At 46.2% G+C, this 19,334-nt stretch overlaps 1 protein-coding gene across 5 annotated transcripts in view; it reads right to left on the bottom strand.

Moving 5' to 3' along the window:
* The window catches only part of Golga3 (golgin A3), a 55,427-nt gene that overhangs the window by 35,613 nt on the left and 480 nt on the right, over positions 1-19,334 (bottom strand). For 3 of the 5 annotated variants that reach the window (XM_023720496.1, XM_023720498.1, XM_023720495.1), the window contains exons 2-8: positions 12,970-13,285; positions 10,570-10,848; positions 6,996-7,108; positions 3,567-4,210; positions 3,025-3,136; positions 2,516-2,822; positions 301-503 (exon numbers count right to left, since the gene is read on the bottom strand). In XM_023720496.1, coding sequence (XP_023576264.1) covers positions 301-503; positions 2,516-2,822; positions 3,025-3,136; positions 3,567-4,210; positions 6,996-7,108; positions 10,570-10,848; positions 12,970-13,102 — 1,791 coding nt within the window. In that variant the 5' untranslated portion in view covers positions 13,103-13,285. Of the gene's footprint in view, positions 1-300; positions 504-2,515; positions 2,823-3,024; positions 3,137-3,566; positions 4,211-6,995; positions 7,109-10,569; positions 10,849-12,969; positions 13,286-19,045; positions 19,067-19,334 lie in introns of those variants that run through there. The other 2 variants (XM_023720499.1, XM_023720500.1) reach the window with 2 other exon arrangements.

Below are 19,334 nucleotides of genomic sequence, written 5' to 3'. Positions count from 1 at the left end.
TATACTTCTGGGTTTAAGTAGCCACAGCAAGGTGCAGTCCTAGCTATGAAGGGAAGGCTGCCACTCTGAGTGCTGAATGTAGGATGGAAAGGTCGAGAGGCCAGGTGGGGGACTCCTGAGACCCAGCCGGCATGGTCAGAGAATAACTCTTATAAAAGTGACAGAGGGAAGACCTGGAGGGATGCTGACCACACTTGCAGTTAGCAGATTTTCATGAAGATGCTCCTTTAATTTAGATGAAAGCATGGTTCCCAGGCACAAGCACATGCCTGCCTTACTGAAGGAAGCCACGGGCCATACCTGGATGTGGGCCACCTCACCCTGCAGCCTGACCCGTGCCTCCTGGGCCAGGGCCAGCTGCTGCTGGTACCACTGCCGGGCATGCTGCAGAGAGGCGATCTCAGCCTGTGACGCCTGCAGCTTGCTGGTCAGCGTTGTGCGCTCCAGCTGCACTTGCTGGAGCTGGCTCTGCAGGGCCGCCATCTGCTGTCGGAGGTCATGCACTGAAAGGGAGCAAGCATAACCAGCTCAGGCCACCAGCACCACTAGAGTGCACAGCTCTGCGGGGCACCTGATGAAGAGTTATCAGGCAGACAGCAGGGACAGTCGAGCTAGCTATCTCAGTCACTGTTCTACAAAGGCACCGCGGCATGGTGTATACAGACCACTTCTCCTGGGAGAACAGGGTTGGGTTTGGCAAGCCTTCAGTCACATGTTCATCAACCCATGTGTAACTTCTGACTTTTTTTTTTTTTTTTTTTTAAAGAGCAGAATGTATTCACTGGGGCAAAGAAAGCTTCTGTCCAAGAGAGAAAGATAGAAAGGGTGTGAGTGGGTTGCCATGAACCCTGCCTCTTCTAGGGATTTTTATAGAGCAAATCTATGACTTGAGGCAGTCCAAGGTAAGAAAAATGGGAACTCATAAGGTGGGTAAGAAGTGGGATACATACGGCTGTTTAAAGACAGCTCATTTAATATCTGTTCTCACCCCTTAACATCAAGTTTATACAGCCAGTAACTCAAAGTCAGCTGCAGTGGCTGAGCAAAGTTCTAACCAACATGTTTTCTCCACAAATAGTTCACAGCAACCTTACACTGAGCACACCAGTGGTTTGGGCCATTCAAGCAGCAAAAACACATTGCAAAGGAACAAATCCATAAGTGTGGCTCTGAAGAGACTACATTTTTACACTTAAATCATACCCCAAACTTAAAAATGTATTTATTATTCTGAAGATATTTTTCAAAACTTTATTTTATTGAGTTTGAGAGAGAATCTTGCCATGTGTCCTAGGTTGGCCTTGAACTCTTAGAGAACCTCCTCTTCATCATTATTATTTGCTTAGTACTGAGAATTAAACTCAGGACCGTGCACTTGCCAGGGAGGCACTATGCCACTGAACTTTATCTCCAGCCCACAGAGATTCTCTTGTCTCATTCTTCTGAGTGATGGATTACATATGTGGGACATCACTCCTCACTGTGAAGCTTTCTTTCTTTCTTGCATCTTCCTTCTTTCCTTCCTTTCTGAGACAGGGTCTTGCTATGTAGTTAAGGCTGGCCTTGGACTATGTATGTATGAAAAATTAACAGCTATCAAAACTGTATTTTGCTGCTCAGCAGACTCTTTCTCTTCTCTGCTGTTAGAACTCAGCCTCTGATACAGTAGCTCACGGTCCTCTGGGCGATCAGCCTCACAGCCGTGCCCATAGCCCTACACTCAGTCTTTGCACAGCTCTGGATAGAACTGTCTATCCCCTCAGGCTCTGTTCTCTACTCTCCCCCTTCACTCTTCCCCCCACCCCTCTACTAAAACACACTCAGCAGAGAACACAGTCTTCCTGCTCTGAGGGACACCTGAGATTGTGGGATTAGCTCAGGTAGAAACGAGCACAAGGGCTCTCTGCACATGACCAGCTGACATGATTCTGTTTTCTCTGGGTTATCAGGAGCCAGCCTGACCAAACCACTGAGCTTAATGCTGGGAGGAGCTCACTATACCAGAACCTAGGTGTTGTTTTGGTGGGGGTTGCTTTTTGGAGATAGGATCTTGCTATATAGTTCAGGCCTGCCTTGAATTCACTATGTAGTTCAGGCTGGCTTCAACTCATGATTCTTCTGCCACAGCTGCCCAAATCCTGGCATTACAGACATGTGCCAAAACAGCCAGCTCTTGGTGTTATTTGTAAATATTTTAAACAGAATGTGAAATAAACAAGAATAAGTTTGGAATATGCAGGCATTCTGCTTGTCCCAAAATGCTGGAGTTTTGAAGCGGAATGAGTGGAAATGATTACTCCTGATGGTCAAGGGTCTAAAGCCAGTTTCTGAGACCTACCTCATTCCCCTGGATGTTCATTTAAAAAAAAAAAATACAGAATCACATGAATTCAACCAAAGATGAATTCATTTTAGCAAGAGGACATCTCATGTCAGTGATGAGCTAATGCCACCTGAGTGTATACTGGTGGGCCAGGTATCAGGTGTAGCAGCAGCAGCTCCAGCCCAGCCTCACCTGTGTTGTCCTTGCTGAGGATGCTTCTCTGCATGTCCTCAACTTTGGCCATCAATCTCTGATACTGTTCCTCTGCCATCTGTAGGTCATTGTTTGAGGAAGCTAGGCTGGCATTCTTGGCTTCCAGCATGTTCTGCAGGTCAGTCATGGCCCGCTCCAGGTCCCAGCAGGACTGCTTCAGAGTGTCCACCTCAGAGCTGAGGGAGTCTTGCTTCTGCTGACTGCTATGGCTACGCTCCACCTGGGCCTGTAACCTGGTGCGCAAGGCGGCCAGCTGGGCTTGCAGCTCTGCCTTTTCCTGAAGTGCCTGGAAGAACCAAGCCATCACACCACTTTCAGAAAAACAAGTCACTTTCATCCAGTGTATTAACAACACTGCCAACACAGGGAGACTAATGTGAGTCACAGGAGGTGTGGCCAGATCCAGCTCACACACACAAAACTGTATCCAATGAAAAACCACACATTCTTCTCAGACTGGACACATCAAAGACTCCTATATCACTTACCTGACTGGCCTCTAGTGATAAAGCCTCCAGCTGTCCTTCAAGCCTCATTTTTTCTTTAAGAACCTGCAACATTTCATCCTGTGCTTCAGCAAGGGAGCTCTCCATGGACACACTGAGGACAAAGGCACAAGGTCAGGTGATGGGATCATGTCAAGCACCCTTCTTCTTATACTTCCCTCTGTATCCAAAACTACACAAACCCTTCTGTTCTCCCTCATATTTTAAAAAATAATTAGAGACTTCAGTAATGAGCTGAGACCAGACGGGGGTGGCCTCCTACAGAAGGCCCTTCCAACAGTTGCCACCAGAGCAGGCTCTGGAAGTACAGACCCATGACCACTTGTGCAGATGCAGAGACAGGACTACAAACACTGGAAGATAGGATGTGTCACTATCCCAAGCAGTTGATTAGATTTGATTCTACTTTCAAAGCAAAAAGCTCTACGTGAAATGCTTGTGTGAATGCTGTAGGTGGTGCTAAAAAGAAATGCTGTGCCTGGCAGTAGTTTGAGTGCAGAGCAGGAGGCTGAGCCACTGCCCACCTGCTGCAGATACTGTCTCTGCGGCTTCGCACCTCCCCGTTGACCTCCTGACCCTGGTCTTGGTGCTCGGCTGCCGCAGCCTGGAGGACATCCTTAATAGAAGGGAACTGGCCCAGAGCCTCCGTGGCAATCTCCTGGCCATTGACCAAGTAGGCAGGTCCCTGCATGACCACTATGTTCCCCAGGCAGGTCCCGCGGGTGGAGAGGCTGCTATGTGAGGAGCTGTCACTCTCATTTCCATCGGCCTCCGACACACTGTCCCCAGTCAGTGAGGCATTCTCAAGACGGCCATCAGTCTCAGGAGATGGGCTGACCTCAGACACTATTGAGGTGCTGCCCCTGCTCTGCTTCAGGGAGCTCCCAACAGAGTTGGCAGCAGGAGCAAGGCCACTGGAACCACTTCCATCTTCAGTTCTATAATCAGCCAGAGACCGGATTTTGCTTGATTTGGAACTCTTTTTATCCTTGGCATGTGTCAGCAGCCCTAAGCTGCCCACCTTGGGCCCCCGAGGGACGCTGGTGCGTAGGAAGGAGTATTCTTTTGTCATAGCTACGGTACTAGCCCTTGGCAAGTTTTCTGGGTGCAACATGAGCTCAGGATCAAGAGTGCTAAAGAGTCTCATTTTTGTTGAAGGTTGGCTGGACTGAGAAGGAAACAAAAATACAGAAATATGTTAAAATTTGCAAGCAGCATTCCAAAATTGTCACCCAGAGAGCCTACTCCAACTAACATCCCTTAGAGTGACGAACACCTTCCAGTGCTCCACCAGGGCCTTGCGGCCACCACGGCCTGAAATACACCTCTAAGAAGTGGCTTTAACACACTGTAACACAGATCTCAGAGCTAGTCCCTTCCTACGACACTCCCTTCACAGAGCTCCCCGGGCTCATCTGTTTCCTCTTCTAGGTACGTTTTTTCAATTAAAAAAAAAAAAAAAATGACTTATAACTACTTCTAACCTACATTCACTCAGGAATTAAGGTATTTCCTTATCTAGAGTCTAAGGCCTTTTATTTTTATTTTATTTATTTTTATTTTTATTTTTTATTTGTTTTGGTGGAACTGGGGATTGAACTCAGGTCCTTGAGCTTGCCAGGGAAGCACTTATTCCACTGAGCCATCTCCCCAGCCCCTTTTTTATTTTATTTTTAAAAAATCTTTTATTTATGTATTTATTTGGTACAGGATCTTGCTACAGAGCTCACACTTGCAGTGATCCTCCTGTCTCAGCCTCCCCTGCTGGAATTATGGGCATGTGCCACCACGCCTAGTTTCATTGGCCAGCACGGCCACACAGAATGCGGTACCGGGAATCAAACCCAGGTCCTTGTGCTTGTCAGGCAGATACCTAGACCACTGAGCTATCTCCTCAGCCCTCTAAGCCCTTTTATTCATTTTTTAAAATTTTTTTGTGGAACCGGGGATTGAACTCAGGCCCTTATGCTTGCCAGGCATGTGCTTATTCTACTGAGCCATCTCCTCGGCTTCCCCTCTAAGCCCCCCCCCTTTTTTTTAATTTTATTTATTTATTTGTGTGTGGGTGTGTGGCCAGCTCAGCCCAAAAGGGGGCGGGGCTGGCTGGCATGTGGTGCTGGGGGATTGAACCGCGGTCCCTGTGCTTTGCTAAGCTTGTTCTAAGTAGGTGCTTTAGACCACTGAGCCATCTCACCAGCCCCTCCTCTAAGCCCTTTTAAAAATCACCATTTGACTTTATTTTTTGGTACCAGGAATTGAACTCAGAACCTTGCACTTGCCAGGTAGGTGCTTATGCCATGGAGCTATTGCCCTAGCACTAAATCACCATTGTAATTTTCAGATATGCTATCATTTTTGTTATTACTATGTTCTTTTTCCACTCATTTTATGATCGATCATGGCAGGGTTAACTACTTACTTTTTCATATTTGATCTAGTAAACTGACAATTTCATAAACTCAAATTAGATCTAATAATTGTTTTCAATTGAATCTCTGGAGTTTTTCATGACATTATCAGCACCTAGAAATATAACTATACTCTTCTTTGTCAACATTTCTGTCTCTTCTTTTTTTGTGTGTGTCAGCTACAACTTGTAAAATGGTCTTGTTTGAGGTCAGGAGTGTAAGAGCCAGGGACATAGCTCAGTGGCATAAGTACCTGTCTGGCAAGTGCAAGGTTCCAAGTTCAATCTCTGGTGTTTTTTTTTTTTTTTTTTTTTTTCCTTTCAGAACCGGGGATTGAACTCAGGCCCTTGCGCTTGCCAGGGAAGCACTTATTCCACTGAGCCATCTCCCCAGCCCTCAATCTCTGGTGGGTGGAAAGAAAGAAAGAAAGAAGTGCAGGAGAGACTCCCTTTTTTTTGTTATGTCAGCACAACTTTCCCTTGTGCAGAAATACTCAATCCTGTTATTCTACAAAATCAATGTAATCCTTGGGCTGAGGCACACAGGAGAAGTTAACAAATTACACAAATGACTTAGGACACAGCTGATTGTAGAAATGAGCAAGAACAGCTGGAAAACAACAGGAAGTGTGGAAATAGGTGAAAGGGAGACTGAACCATCCACACATGGACAAAGATTATCGTGCCAGGGGAAAACATTTTCAATATACACCAAAAAGAGATTGTTTCCTGGGATACACACAACAACACAGCCAAGACACATATGCACACAGAAAATGGCCCTGCATCTTACACATGGGCCCAGGGACTGCTGATCGAGGCCATTTTTCCCTGAGCTTCAGCATGGCAGAGATGGAGGATGGAGGTCGCTACCTGAGAGAATGACCTTTGAGACAGATGCCACCTTCTGGGCTGCTCAATGCTGCCTATGACCATCCCACAGGGCCTCTAGGGCAGGGACAACTGTTGGTGGAAATGTCTAGCGTCTTCCAACCTTTCTGCCCTAGTCCTTGGGTGTGGGATGGCTGAGAAGCATGTAATGAGCTCGTCACACAGAAATGTCTTATCAGGAACTTAGGAAGTGCTCTTTTATTTAAACTATTAGATGCAATTTTTTAGTATTTACTACTAAATATATGGATTTTCAAGATTTGGGATTTTACTCAGAACTACTGACACATTCATCAACAAATAGAGGAGCATCCAGGTGGATGAAGGAATTGTGGTGCAGCCAGCACATCATTACTGCCAACTGAAAACTCCTGAGTTTCAGTTTTCTCTTTCCAAATGTCAGTTCTTTTACCTGATGATTGTGTTATCTGTACTGCTTAGTCTGCAGAGAATTTAACACAATGCCTTGTGCTTAGTATCACTTGGTCTTTGCCCTCACTCACTGTGGCTATTGCTGGTAGGCCACCTAGAGAGGTCCCCAAGCTCACCCCTGGCTAACCATGTGGCTCAGTCCACTCAGCCTGGGGCCTGCTCCTCCCTAGAACAGCAATGCTCTACCAGCAGCACTTTCTCCTGGCTCAGGAGGCAGACTCACCCGCTCTTGCTGGCGCTTCACACGGTACTGCTGAAGCTGCTCTTCCAGGCGCTTCCGGGCCTGGATTCGGACCTGTTCCTCTTTCTCCAGGGATAGTGAAGATGCTGTGGAGCCTGCAGAGGGAAATGGCACCAAGAGGCTCGTAAAGGAGCAGGGTGCACAGAACAAATTAGCACTGTTCCTACTGCTCAGTTCTTTTCCTTTAATTACCAGTATACATTTCCTCCTAAACAATGCACAATCACCTAGTGACTGGGTGATTTCCAGATTGGGAGAAAACCGTGGGCCCGGGCCACAAACTAGGAAGGACCTACCTTGAAGGAGACACGGCCCTAAGTGCTGGGCCTCTGTTAACTTAGCAAATACTCTAAGTGTGACAGGATTTCAGCTTGTAAAATGGGAGGCGGGAAGCAAGTACCTTTTAGCAACTGAAAAGAACTGAATTTAAAGTTGAGATGAGGGCTGTGTGCTTAGTGATTACAGGCACTGCAGCTCAAACTCAGAAGGCTCTTCCAGCTCTCACAGACATAACTCTGCTCTGCCACAGAGGCCACACTCCCTGAGAGAAGTCCAGGGTAAACACAGGCTGGCTGCACTCAGTGACATAGTGGTCGCCATCAGTGGTGACAACGCAGATGTCTTACGCAAATCATGTGAAGACACAATTTGATCTACAACTTACCTTTCACTTCCTGTAGTGATGAGCCACGTTATTATGTTTTATAAAATCAGGTTCTCAAACAAAATAGCAGTGCTCAGACATTATTTAGGTAAGGAATGAAACCACTGTCCAGTCTGCATTCAGAACTCATGCAGAGCAGAGACCCAGCAGGCATCTGCCTGTGAGGGACAATCCAGATGTCCTGCTCAAGGATAGGACAGTGAAATGACAATGTTTTAGCTAAAAAAAGAATTTAAAATATTTAAAACCAGGGGCTAGCCAAATAGCTCAGCGAATTAAAGCGCCTGCTTAGGCAGATATGGTGGTTGGAGTTCGATCCTTGGTGTGCAGGGCTGTGCTGGCCCTGCCCTTGGGGCGTTTGATTGAGACTGGACGTGGTGGTGTGCATCTGTAATCCCAGCTCTTTGAGAGGCTGAACACAGGAGAATCACTACGAGTCCGATCTATATAGTGAGACCCTGTAGACCCTATAGACCCTTACTGAAATACAAGAAATTTTTAAAAATAAAATATTTAAAACCAATGGGCTGGGTGTGCAGTTCAGTGGCAGAATGCTTGCCTATCTGTATGTGATACCATGGGTCTGATCCTCAGCACCACAAAAAAAAGAAAAAAAAGAGGAGGAAGAGGAGAAGGGAGGGAACTTGTGAGAAAAATACTTCAGACCTGATCTTAAGATCTGAGAGTTGAACAGTGATGACAATGGAACTGTAGCAGCAAAACCAGGAGGCTAGACTTTTCCAGGGTTGGATTTTTGAGCTTACTCCTTGTGAACAGCAGCAATTCTCCTAGATGTTAACCAAAGGGCAGAAATGCAATAATTTTATATACATGGCACCTTCTTGGACATGGATTCCAAGGAAACAAGTGCTACTGTTTTAAGCAGTCATTAAAACCTCTGCAGTTACCAAGTTCACTAGGACTCTGCCACTGTTGTTACTAATCTATAAGAGATCTCAGTATCTTTCACATGGCTGTGTGCAGATGGCTAAGCCATCAGCATCAAAGTGGCAAATTCAGAGGCCACATCCATCAAGCAGGGGCCACAAATCAGCAAAGTGGGCTGGGCTTGAAGTGACTTACACTGAAGGTCAACAACCAGCTTTGGGGCCGGGGAGAAGGCTCAGTGGAATAAGTGCTTCCCTGGCAAGTGCAAGGGCCTGAGTTTAATCCCTGGTTCCGCCAAAACAAAAAAAAAGAAAAAGAAATAAAACATAAAGAATTAAGTCTATACACAGCTGGGGGGCCAGGGAGATGGCTCAGTAGAATAAGCACTTCCATGGCAAGCACAAGGGCCTGAGTTCAATCCCCGGTTCCGCCAAAAAAAATAAAATAAAAATTAAAAAAACAACCAGCTTCAAGGACAGAGCTCAGGGTCAGGTGGCAGCAGGAGCCAAATGTTTGATGTCCCTCACTCCTCAGAAGGAGCAGCCATCAGAATGGGGAGCCTGTGTGTGGAGCTGCTGCTATGTGGCCACAGCCTCAACATATATGGTGGTACACACCTATAGTCCCAACTACCTAGGAGGCTGAAGGATGGTTTTGAGGCCAGCCTGGGCAACACAGTAATATTTTGTCTCAAAAGTAAACAAGGGCTGGGGAGATAGCTCAATAGAATAAGTGCCTGCCTGGCAAGAGCAGGGCCCTGAGTTTAATGCCCAGTACTGCAAACAACAACAACAACAACAACAAAAGTAAATAAAACCCAAAGAAATAATGTTTCTACACTGGAAGGATGTGGACAAAGTGTCCTCATAGGTCCTCACTGTAGCACAGCAACACGACCATATGGACTACACAAAGCATGTTGAAGGTCCATAGAAAAGAAGGCCCTAGGACCCACACACCCAGTTTCTGACTATGGACCAGAAGCTCAGTAGATAGCAGCCACTGCCAAGGGCTGGCACTGCCATAGTGGCCCACAGGGACTAAACTATACCAGGCATCAGGGAACCACCTAAATGCAGTTCAGCCCAGTGGGAAATATGCAATTGCAGGAACAACACACTTCTTTACCAAAACATTGACCAAAACCTTGCACGTGTTTTTTTTTCCCTGTATATGCTTACAGAAGGCTGCAAAGATCTTATGTTAACTTGGCTCACAGGAGTGCAGGTCTGAGGTTTCAAAGGTAGACAAGAGAATGTAATTTCCTTAGGTATAACCATCCTATTAAAAACGAGGCTCAGGGCTAGGTGTGGAAGCCTATAATCTCACATACCTATAATCTCAGCAGTCTGGGAAGCTGAGCCAGGAGGATTGTAAATTTGAGATCAGCCTGAGGAGCTAAGCAATTTAGCAAGACTATCTCAAAAAAATATATAAAAAAGGACAGGGATACAGCTCAGTGTGAGGGCCCTGGGTTCAACCCTCAGTACTTATCTGTCTACCCCACCACCTGCCGAGAGATGGGCATGTAGCTCAGTGATCTCTGGGTTCAATACCCAGCGTGAAACAGACTAACTAAGCCAATCCACACCCAAGATTCAGAAAAAGGTCTGGGAGTTTTCAGGGCTCACAGGCTATAAATGTGGGGTTTGTTCATCTTTGCACCCTCAGACATCAGCATAAACATAAATACTAAGTATAAAAGGGTATCTTTAATTGCAAGAAGACACATCTCAGCATCAACCCTGTCTGCTTATTGGCCCTTTACAAGAGATTGTGGCAGTGCCACAGTGAGATTATAGGCTATCATACCGATAGTACCAGACCACGGTGGAGGACCAACCCCCACATGCATGTTCACTCTTCAAACGAAGCTGCTTTGTCAGACGCACCCTCCCCCCTCAGTGATAACATAGCACAGGGGGAGGTCCTGAGGGCCACTCTGGGGGGTGGGCAGAGGACAGGGACAGGATATTGGGAAGAGTCGGTGGGAAGGATGCTTACACAGTTGCGTTTCTTGCATGGGAAGACTGAGTCTGAGAGACTGCAAAGCTTCTTTTCTAACACTGCCCTCAGTACTAGTTCCCTGGGACTTCCTTAGGTTGTCATGGAAACCAGCCACACCTGGAGAGGCATCAGGACCCACTGGGCTTATGGCGGGATCAAGAGATAATGGCGAGTCTGGGAACTGTGGAGTGGATCCATTCTGGCAGAGATGCCCCTGCCCAGGTGCGTCCAGACGTCCTACTTCCTCAGAAGCTCTGTTTACCTCAACACTGGCACCTGCAGAGAGAAAGCCTGCTGGGTCACTGGTGCTTCAACACAAGTCATTTTCAAACGTAGCCACATAGGTCAGAGAGAATCTAGATCCATGCACAGGAACAGGTCTCCATCTCACAAGCCTATTCTGAGTGCTGGGGAACCTGAGCAAGTCCATACCTCACTGGGCCTCTATGTTCTCACCTGTAAAGAGGCCTTATCCTCCAGAAGATGGCTAAAGAATGAATCATGGTTCCTTTCAGTTTAAATAAGAATAGAAGGGCCAAACTGGTCCTCTTCATTAGCATCTGCCCTCTCCAGCTACTCAAGCTGGAGTCTTTTTTACATTCTTCCCAATTAAAGTCTTTTTTTGTTTTTGTTTTTTGAGACAGGGTCTCACTTTGTAGTCCAGGCTGGTCTTCAACTCACTATGTAGCCCAAGCTGGTCTGGAACTGGCAGTGATTCTCCTACACTAGCTTCCTGGGTGCTGGGATTACAGGCTTATGCCACCACACCTAATTAAAACTTTCTTAAAAAAATTTATTTATTTTATTATTTGTGTGTGTGTGCGTGAGTGTGGTCAGCTCAGCCCACCTGGGGGCGGGGCTGGCTGGTGTGTGGTGCTGGGGGATTGAACCGCGGTCCCTGTGTTTTGCTAAGCTTGTTCTAAGGAGGAGCTTTAGACCACTGAGCCATCTCACCAGCCCAAAAATTTTTTTAATAAATTCTTTTTTTTTTTTTTTTTCAGAACTGGGGATTGAACTCAGATCCTTGCGTTTGCCAGTCAAGCGCTTATCCTACTGAGCCATCTCCCTAGCCCCAATAAATTCTTAACTTAATGATAAGGGACTGACATTCAACTGTGTCCAGTTTCCAGCCAGTATCCTCACTATGTGGTCACCTGTATTCTAGAAAAAACAATGTCCTTTATGGCTGAAACCACCACAGACACAATCTTTTTCTGGGGACAGGACCAGCTTGCAACCAGGAGGATTCCTCCCAATGGAACCAAACTGCCCTTCAAATTACAAGGATTCCACCTCAGTAAGATAATAATCTCCACTGGATCCTGATCCATCTCAGCTAACCCTGTAAGGCAGCCCTCTTATCTGTGCAGGTGAGCTAGGTTAATTCCCTGTGTCAAGTGTGCCCCCTCCAATTACACACACTCAAGCCTTGTCTTTTACTTTCCAATTAAAGCCTTTTTTTTTGGAAAAAAAGGAAAGGAGAGAAAGAGAGAGAGAGAGAGAGAGAGAGAGAGAGAGAGAGAGAGAGAAAAGAGATTTTATGAAAGTGTATTTTTAAAATATAGGAAAAGAAGCTGGGTATGATGGAATATTCTATAATCCCAGCACACAGGAGGCTGAAGCAGGGGGATCTTGATGACTACACAGCAAGATCCTGTCTCAAAGAAGAAAAAGAAAGGGAGGGGTGGTGACACATGCCTTAAACCCAGCATTTAGAGAGTCACTCTGGGCATAGTGAGACCCTATCTCAAACAAAACAAAACAAGGCAAAAAAACAAAGTTGACAATCTTTCTAGCAGGCACTATTAAAGGGCTAATCAGAGCCCCGGTTCCCATCTTTATAGGCTGGTGTCAAAGTCAATTTGAAGCATATCTTCTCCCACAAAGTGAGGCTAAGTGAAGAGATAACAATTGGATCAGTGTGACTGCAAAGCTGAACACAGAGCCCAGAACCTGCACATACTCTGCCATTAACTGCTATCCATTTTATAATAGTGTCAGCTGTCTTCTTAAGTTTCTATTCCCCTGCTGAGTTTATGGTCCTTCTCACCCTGCCTATTTCCCATAAGTCTCCTGCTATGCCCTGGTGGTGGGACTTCCTGTCATAGTCCGTTTGCCTAGTTACTTGTGCCTTTTACCCGCGGATATCATGTCCCTATGCATCCACTATATATACCCAGCACCTCCCCTAAATAAACGAGACTTGATCAGAATCCTGTCTTGTCTCCATTTCTCGAGTCTCCTGTCCTTTGTTCCCCTCTTCAATTCCCCGCTCCTCCCCCAGGTGACCTTCGTTGACTGACCCACTGGTTCGGGACACCTCTCCAAAGCACCTGCCATTCACATCTTTGTGCTCAGATGCAAATGCCAGCAACACAGAATAAACTGACAACTTACACTGGACTTCATCCGGCTGGTCAGGCAGTGCCAGTGAGTCCAGGGCAGTCAGGAGGGCCTCGGGGTGAGCTGAGGTGTCGCTGCTGGGTCTGTCCTCCAAGAGGCCATCGTGCTCGGCTGACACACCATCCATGGTCAGGATGGCCCAGGATGAGCAGACAGTGAAGGGCTACAAGTGACCCCGGAATGCGCACAGTTTCTGCCATTAGCAACAGCCCAGAGCTCCCAGGAAGGACCTCACTCTGTATTCCATTTCCAGGGCAAATTTTAAAGTCTCATACATGGCTTGCAGTTAAACAAACCAACATCATGAAACCTGGTAGAAGGCAAACAGAAAAACTATTATAAAACTTCATTTATTAGATTTCAAGTAACAATTACAAAGTTAACATTTACTTCTCAATTTTCATTTAGAAGCTAACACAGATTTGTTCATTCAATAAATGATCCCTAATATTTTCAGCGTTTATTTTTGTGAGGTACCAAGGATTGTACTCACAACCTTGTGCGTGCCAGGCAGGCATTTATGCCACTGAGCTATATCCCCAGTCTGAGAGAGGTTTTTTTTTTTTTTTTTTTCGTGGGGCCAAAACCCGGGTCTCTTTGCTTGCCCAACAGGCGCTTAAGCCACTGGGGCTACCCCCCCCCCCCCCCCGTGTTTATGTTTTAGTCTGTTTGTTTTTATTTCTTTGGTGCCAGGAATCAAACTCAGGATCCTGCACTTCCCAGGCAGGCACTGTACTACTGAGCTATATCCCTGGCCTCAGTGTTTGTGTTTTGAAGATACAACGAACTAGTCACATATGGGCTTTTCATGAAGGCATTCACAGTCTGCACTGGAGCTAGCTGAAGAATGTTCTGCCAAGTCAGTCACGGAGGCACATGCCTATAATCCCAGCATTCTAGAAGGCTAAACAAGAAAAGTCTAAATTTGAACCCATCCTGGGAATGTTAATGATTCAGTTCAGATTCTGTGTCAAAATAAAAATGACATGGGCATAGTGGTGCACATCTGTAATCCCACAGCCAGGGAAGCTGAGGCAGGAGGAGCCTTATGAGTTCAAGACCAGCAAAGGTTATATAGTGATTCCAAGGCCTGCCTGAACTAATAGCAAGACCATGTCTCAATAGACTAATAAACAAAAACCCTTTCAATTCATCCTGTTGAGCTAAATTTAAGGAAATACACATTCACTCTAAATTTGGTAACTGGATAAAAAAAATAAATTTAGCAACTGGTTATCAACTCCAAGCTGTACAGAGGACATCAAGTCATTTCCTCATCAACAGAAGATATATTCTGTGAACATCTGACATTCTGCAGGAATGCTGGCATTAGTGACTTCGGGATAAATTTTATACTACTCTATGTTCTGCTCTGTACTCAGCATGTTTTGTGACAAGTTACACAACCGCCATCCCTAGTTTCTCAATCCCAACAGAAATTACAACAAGAAGCCCAAGTGGGTGGTCCTTATCAGAGGCGTGACGCGGACTCGGGACCAGATGAGGAGCAGCACACTCCTGTCAGCCCACACACTACATCCTCATCTGCCTTCTGACACCCGTCACCCAGAGAAGAGGGCAGCTACAGCGACTGATGGGTACACCCTGGCCTATGCATAGGGTCTGCCTCTGGAAAGCCACTGTCACAACCACAAGCCTGCTCCTCAGTACCAGTTCTAGACACTTTCAAGGAACAGCTGGTGATGAGTCAGCCACAGTCCATGTTTACTACAGAAATGTGCCTCATACAGACCTATAAATATTTGTCATAAGCTGTAATAATCCAGGTATTTTTTTCTGCTGCTCCGTATCCTTCTGGACAGAGACACTGTCTTAACAGCACTGCTGTTAAGCACTGTTCTTAATAGCACTGCTAAGAACATGAAAAAAATGTGTATCTGTGATGGCAGAGTTTTCAGCGATAATAAACAGCAGCTGTGGCACCTGTGCCATAGGTGTGCCACCATTGTTACATAGTGCTAATTGTGTGAAACGAACAAAAGGGCTTGGAACTAGGAAGTACTAGTGATAAGAACGTATGAAAACATTAGAAATTACAAATCCACTGTGGCTAATAGCACAAAATACCATAAACAACAGGAGCTGGGAGTGAGTCTGACTAATGGTACCTAGCACATGCAAGTATCTGAAGACTAAAACAATGCCTGAGTCACAGACATGCAGGAAGTTACTGAAGTTGGACAAAAAGTAATCCTGTGTGCAAGACAGTTTTCAATCTCACCCTCTCTACAATCATCAGTGATATTTTTCATCACTGGGGAGATTTTTTCCATCTCTGTGGACAGATCACTAGGCCTCTGGAGCCTGGTGAGAGGTCTGAGCTACAAATTTGTCCTTAATACCTCACAGACCCCTGTGAAAATCACCACTGCTCAGGGTCTGCCTCTGGAAAGCCACTGTCACAACCATCAAGCCTGTTCCTCAGTACCAGTTCTAGACACTTTCAAGGAATAGCTGGTGGTGAGTCAGCCACACAGGATGGGGGGCTGTGAAGACACCCACAAAGCAAGGTAGGCATAGCAGCACAAGGAAGCCAAAGGTGCTCCTGCATCACAGGCTTGCCATCCCAAGGCAAAACAGATGGGCAGGGATAAATCTAGAGGACTGCAGAGTCCACTGCGTTGCTGAATACTAGTTCACCACATTATGGTCATCCTGCAAAATTCCTTAGCAAGAGAAAACCTTTACAATTAATTTGCTTTGAAATATCTTTGCTTCTGCTTGGTAGGGATGACGACGCCTAACCATATCCCCACTATCTGTCGATAAAGGCTGTGGTGACATGATCCAGCACCACATTCTACACTGACCACACCCCCAGGTGTGCTGAGCTATATACCGAGACTGGGCGAGTTGAGCAGGCCTGTAATCCCAGCGCTGAGGAGGCTGAAAACAGAAGGACCACTACCAGTCCGAGACCCTGTACCAAATACATTAAAAAAAAAAAAAAAAAAAAGCTGTGGTGACAGAAAGCCAGCCCGATGGCGGAGAATGAAAGTCCCCACCACTTTTCCACATCCACATCAGGCACTGCTTCTGAAGTCTCTCCTGAACCCTAAGGTAAAATCAAGATCTATTTTTGTTGTCACTGCACTGATAATGTACATGTACTTCAACCACAGCACGTCCCTGCAATGTTGTTCTTCTGCTTCATGATACTACATAGGCCTTGAAAGCTGAAACTATTACTCCCAGTCTCTCTCCATCACCTCAATACTCTCTCCATTCACAGTGGCACTCCACATAGGTTAATACATTAATTTTTGCCTTTGCCAAGTTCTAGCCCTTCACAACTAAGCTAATAGTGTAGTTCCAAAGTAAGAAGATGAAGGATCAGAATCCTTGAACATCTAGTGCAGAAAAACTCTTACTTATTCCTACTAAAATTATCTGGGTACCTACACATGGTGACATGAACCTATGATTTCCCAGCACTCTGAGAGGCCAAGGCAGGAAGATTTTAAATTCAAGCCCAGGCTGGGCAATTTACCAAGACCCTATCTCAAAATATAAAAAATGGGCTGAGGATATAGCACAATGAGAAGGTCCTAGGTTCAATTCCCAGTATGGGTGGTGGTAGTGGGAAAAGCTCAAAGCCACAGTTTAGATGAGGAACAAAAAATGGCTTTGAAAGTTATAGACTGAAGTGCACAGCACAAGGGCCATGGCCAAGAGAAGCAATGTCACCTACTGAAGTGGAGCAGGACACTAAAGAACCACACTCAAAAAGATAAATATGCAGAAGAGGGAAGCCAGGAGTCCCAGATAGAATGTACCACAGACATTCTGTGACCATGCCCTTACTTACAATGGCCAGCAAAGAGGAGCACTTGCCAAGAATGTTCAAGTTCCACTGATGACAAATATGGCAACAAATGGATCAAGCTGTGGGAGCCTGAGGTCTTCACATACTCCACTCTCAATTCCCCTTATTTGATTTCTTGCCAAACAAGACACCTCCTGATTCCTAAACAACTCTCCCTCCTTCCTGAGGTATGGGGTTGTGTAGCCTCCAGAATGCAGGACCCTGAGACTGTGACTTACTCTAGTAATTCATGAAAACAGCTCCTGGTCCCATGCAGGTCCCCTGGAAGCTGACTAGACAAACTCCCTGACTGTGCCAGAGTGGACTGTGGCAATGGTCCTTCTCCTTGAAGGGCAATACATTTGCATTTTCTGTCTATCCTCAGACTCCCCTGAATTTTAGTTAGCATGATTCAGTCACTTAGGGCCTCATTACCTCAGACTGCTGGCACAGGCAAATCTCTGGGGGAAAAGGAGGAGGACCAGACAGTTGCGGGTATGTCAGAAGAACGCTGTTATTAAACGTGCAATATCCATTTTATGATTGTACTTTTTAAAGACGAGTTCTCATTAGCATTTCTATGTCTTTTAGACAGCAGACACAGGGCAAAGCTATCACCAAGCACTTAGCAAGCTGCAAAAGTTTAGGTTTACTCCTGCCTGCTGTCACAGAGCTTCGCATAGAGAAACCACTGTCTTAGTACCTCCAGCTTGCACCACAGCAGAGCCTTTGCATTAGATGTACATATTCAACAGCTGCAGATTCTTGGATTGTTCCTATTGATAGTTAGAAACAAAGCATAGCCGAAGACAAAATATGATTTCCCAAGGATAATTATGTCTGAGGCTGCACTGGTAACTAATGCCAAACAGGACCATATACATGCCAACCAAAAAATGCCAACACGAAAACCAAAGGCCAATGTCAGGTCAGTATACAGCTGAGATATAAAGGATAGGTTCAGAAGTGAACAAGTCTGCTTCAAATCCTGACTCCTCTATCACTAGTCTATGAGACCCTGGGCAAATTTCTGATCCATTCAGTCTGTTTCTTCATCAATAAAACAATGAATAAACAAAACCAAATTCTTTCTAGTATTGAGTGTAATAAAACATGAGGTCTAGCTGGGCATGCTGGCACTCTGAAAAGATAAGGCTGAGGCAGGCAAGTCTGAGCCTAATCTGGTAATCTAGTGACTTAGCAAGACCTTGTCTTAAAAAATAAAAAAATTGGGGATGTAATTCGGAGCAAAAACTCTGCATGGGTTCAATCCCCAGTGCAGGAAAGGAGAAAAGAAAATGGTATGGTATGTGTCCCATGCCCTCAATAGATAGATTGAATTATTACTACTATTTTTCTTTCAATTGCTGCTTATCAAAATTGGTAATTGAATATAGTCTCACATAAAAAAGTACACGACTTTTGGGGGGAGCTGGACCTAGAGACTTGTTCATATTATGCATCTATTCTATCTCTTGGCTACATCTAGTCTTTTGAGATTGAATTTTCTCTTGAGACAGGATCTCACTAAGTTGCCTGCAGAGGCTGATCCACCTGCCTCAGCCTATTGAATAGCCAGGATTATAAAACACCACATCTGGTGAAAATACAATATCTTTTGCTGTTGTTGTTTGAGACAGGGTCTCACCATGTAGCTCAGGCTGGCCTCAACCTCTTACAGACGTGCACCACCACAACTGGCTCAGTACACTATATCTTAAAGCAACCAGCAAAAAACCCAGGTACTTTTGAATCTGATTTTCATTTCCTCTTGCCATTCATAGCATACAATAACTGAAAGCTATTAAAGGGCTATCAAGGCAAGGGCCTTGAGGTACGCCTAAATAAATGGCTGTGTCCCACTAACAATAAAATACAAACCTCTCACATCCCACCTGTACCCTCACCCCAACTGCTTTCCTCCTTTTTCATTACATGTTGGCTACATTCTGTGCCTAAAAATACTGAACTTGCTCTCTACAGGGTCTGAAACACTGACAATTCCGCACAGTAGCTTCTTTCACGAAGACTTGGGCTCAAAAGTCTCCTTCCCGACAGGACTTCCCTATCACCAAGTACCTGACGCGCACCCGACAGCGAACCCTCCGCTCAGCAGCGGCCGTATTAGCGGTCTGCGCTGCCCCCCAACTAGAAGGTGCACCGGGGGAGGGCGAGGACAACGACGCCTCTCCATCTCGGCCCTGCGGTGGCCACGCTGTCACCCCACGGGGACTCCACGGTCACCTGTGCAAGGACGGCGAGCAGCGCACCCGACCACGCCGCGACAGCCCAGGCCCACGCCCTCCGCGGCGCCGAGCCTCCCAGGGAGCGCCTCTGGGCTCCGGGCACCTCGCCGGAGACGCTAAGCCCGCCGTGGACGGAGCAAGCGGAGCGCCGCCACCAAGCCACGTTTGCCTCGGCTGCGGAAGGGCCGGCCCGCAAGCTCGGGCCCCGCGGCCGCCCACGCAGAGTCCCGCGCTCCGCCTGGCGCAGCTGGCTGAGGACGGCGGGGCGGGCCGAGGCCAGGAGCCGG

Source organism: Octodon degus, unplaced genomic scaffold (genome assembly GCF_000260255.1).
Source record: "Octodon degus isolate 3935 unplaced genomic scaffold, OctDeg1.0 scaffold00076, whole genome shotgun sequence".
NCBI classification, from domain to species: Eukaryota; Metazoa; Chordata; class Mammalia; order Rodentia; family Octodontidae; genus Octodon; species Octodon degus.
Note: the sequence above shows the minus strand (reverse complement) of the source record. Positions and strands in the feature narration are given on the sequence as shown.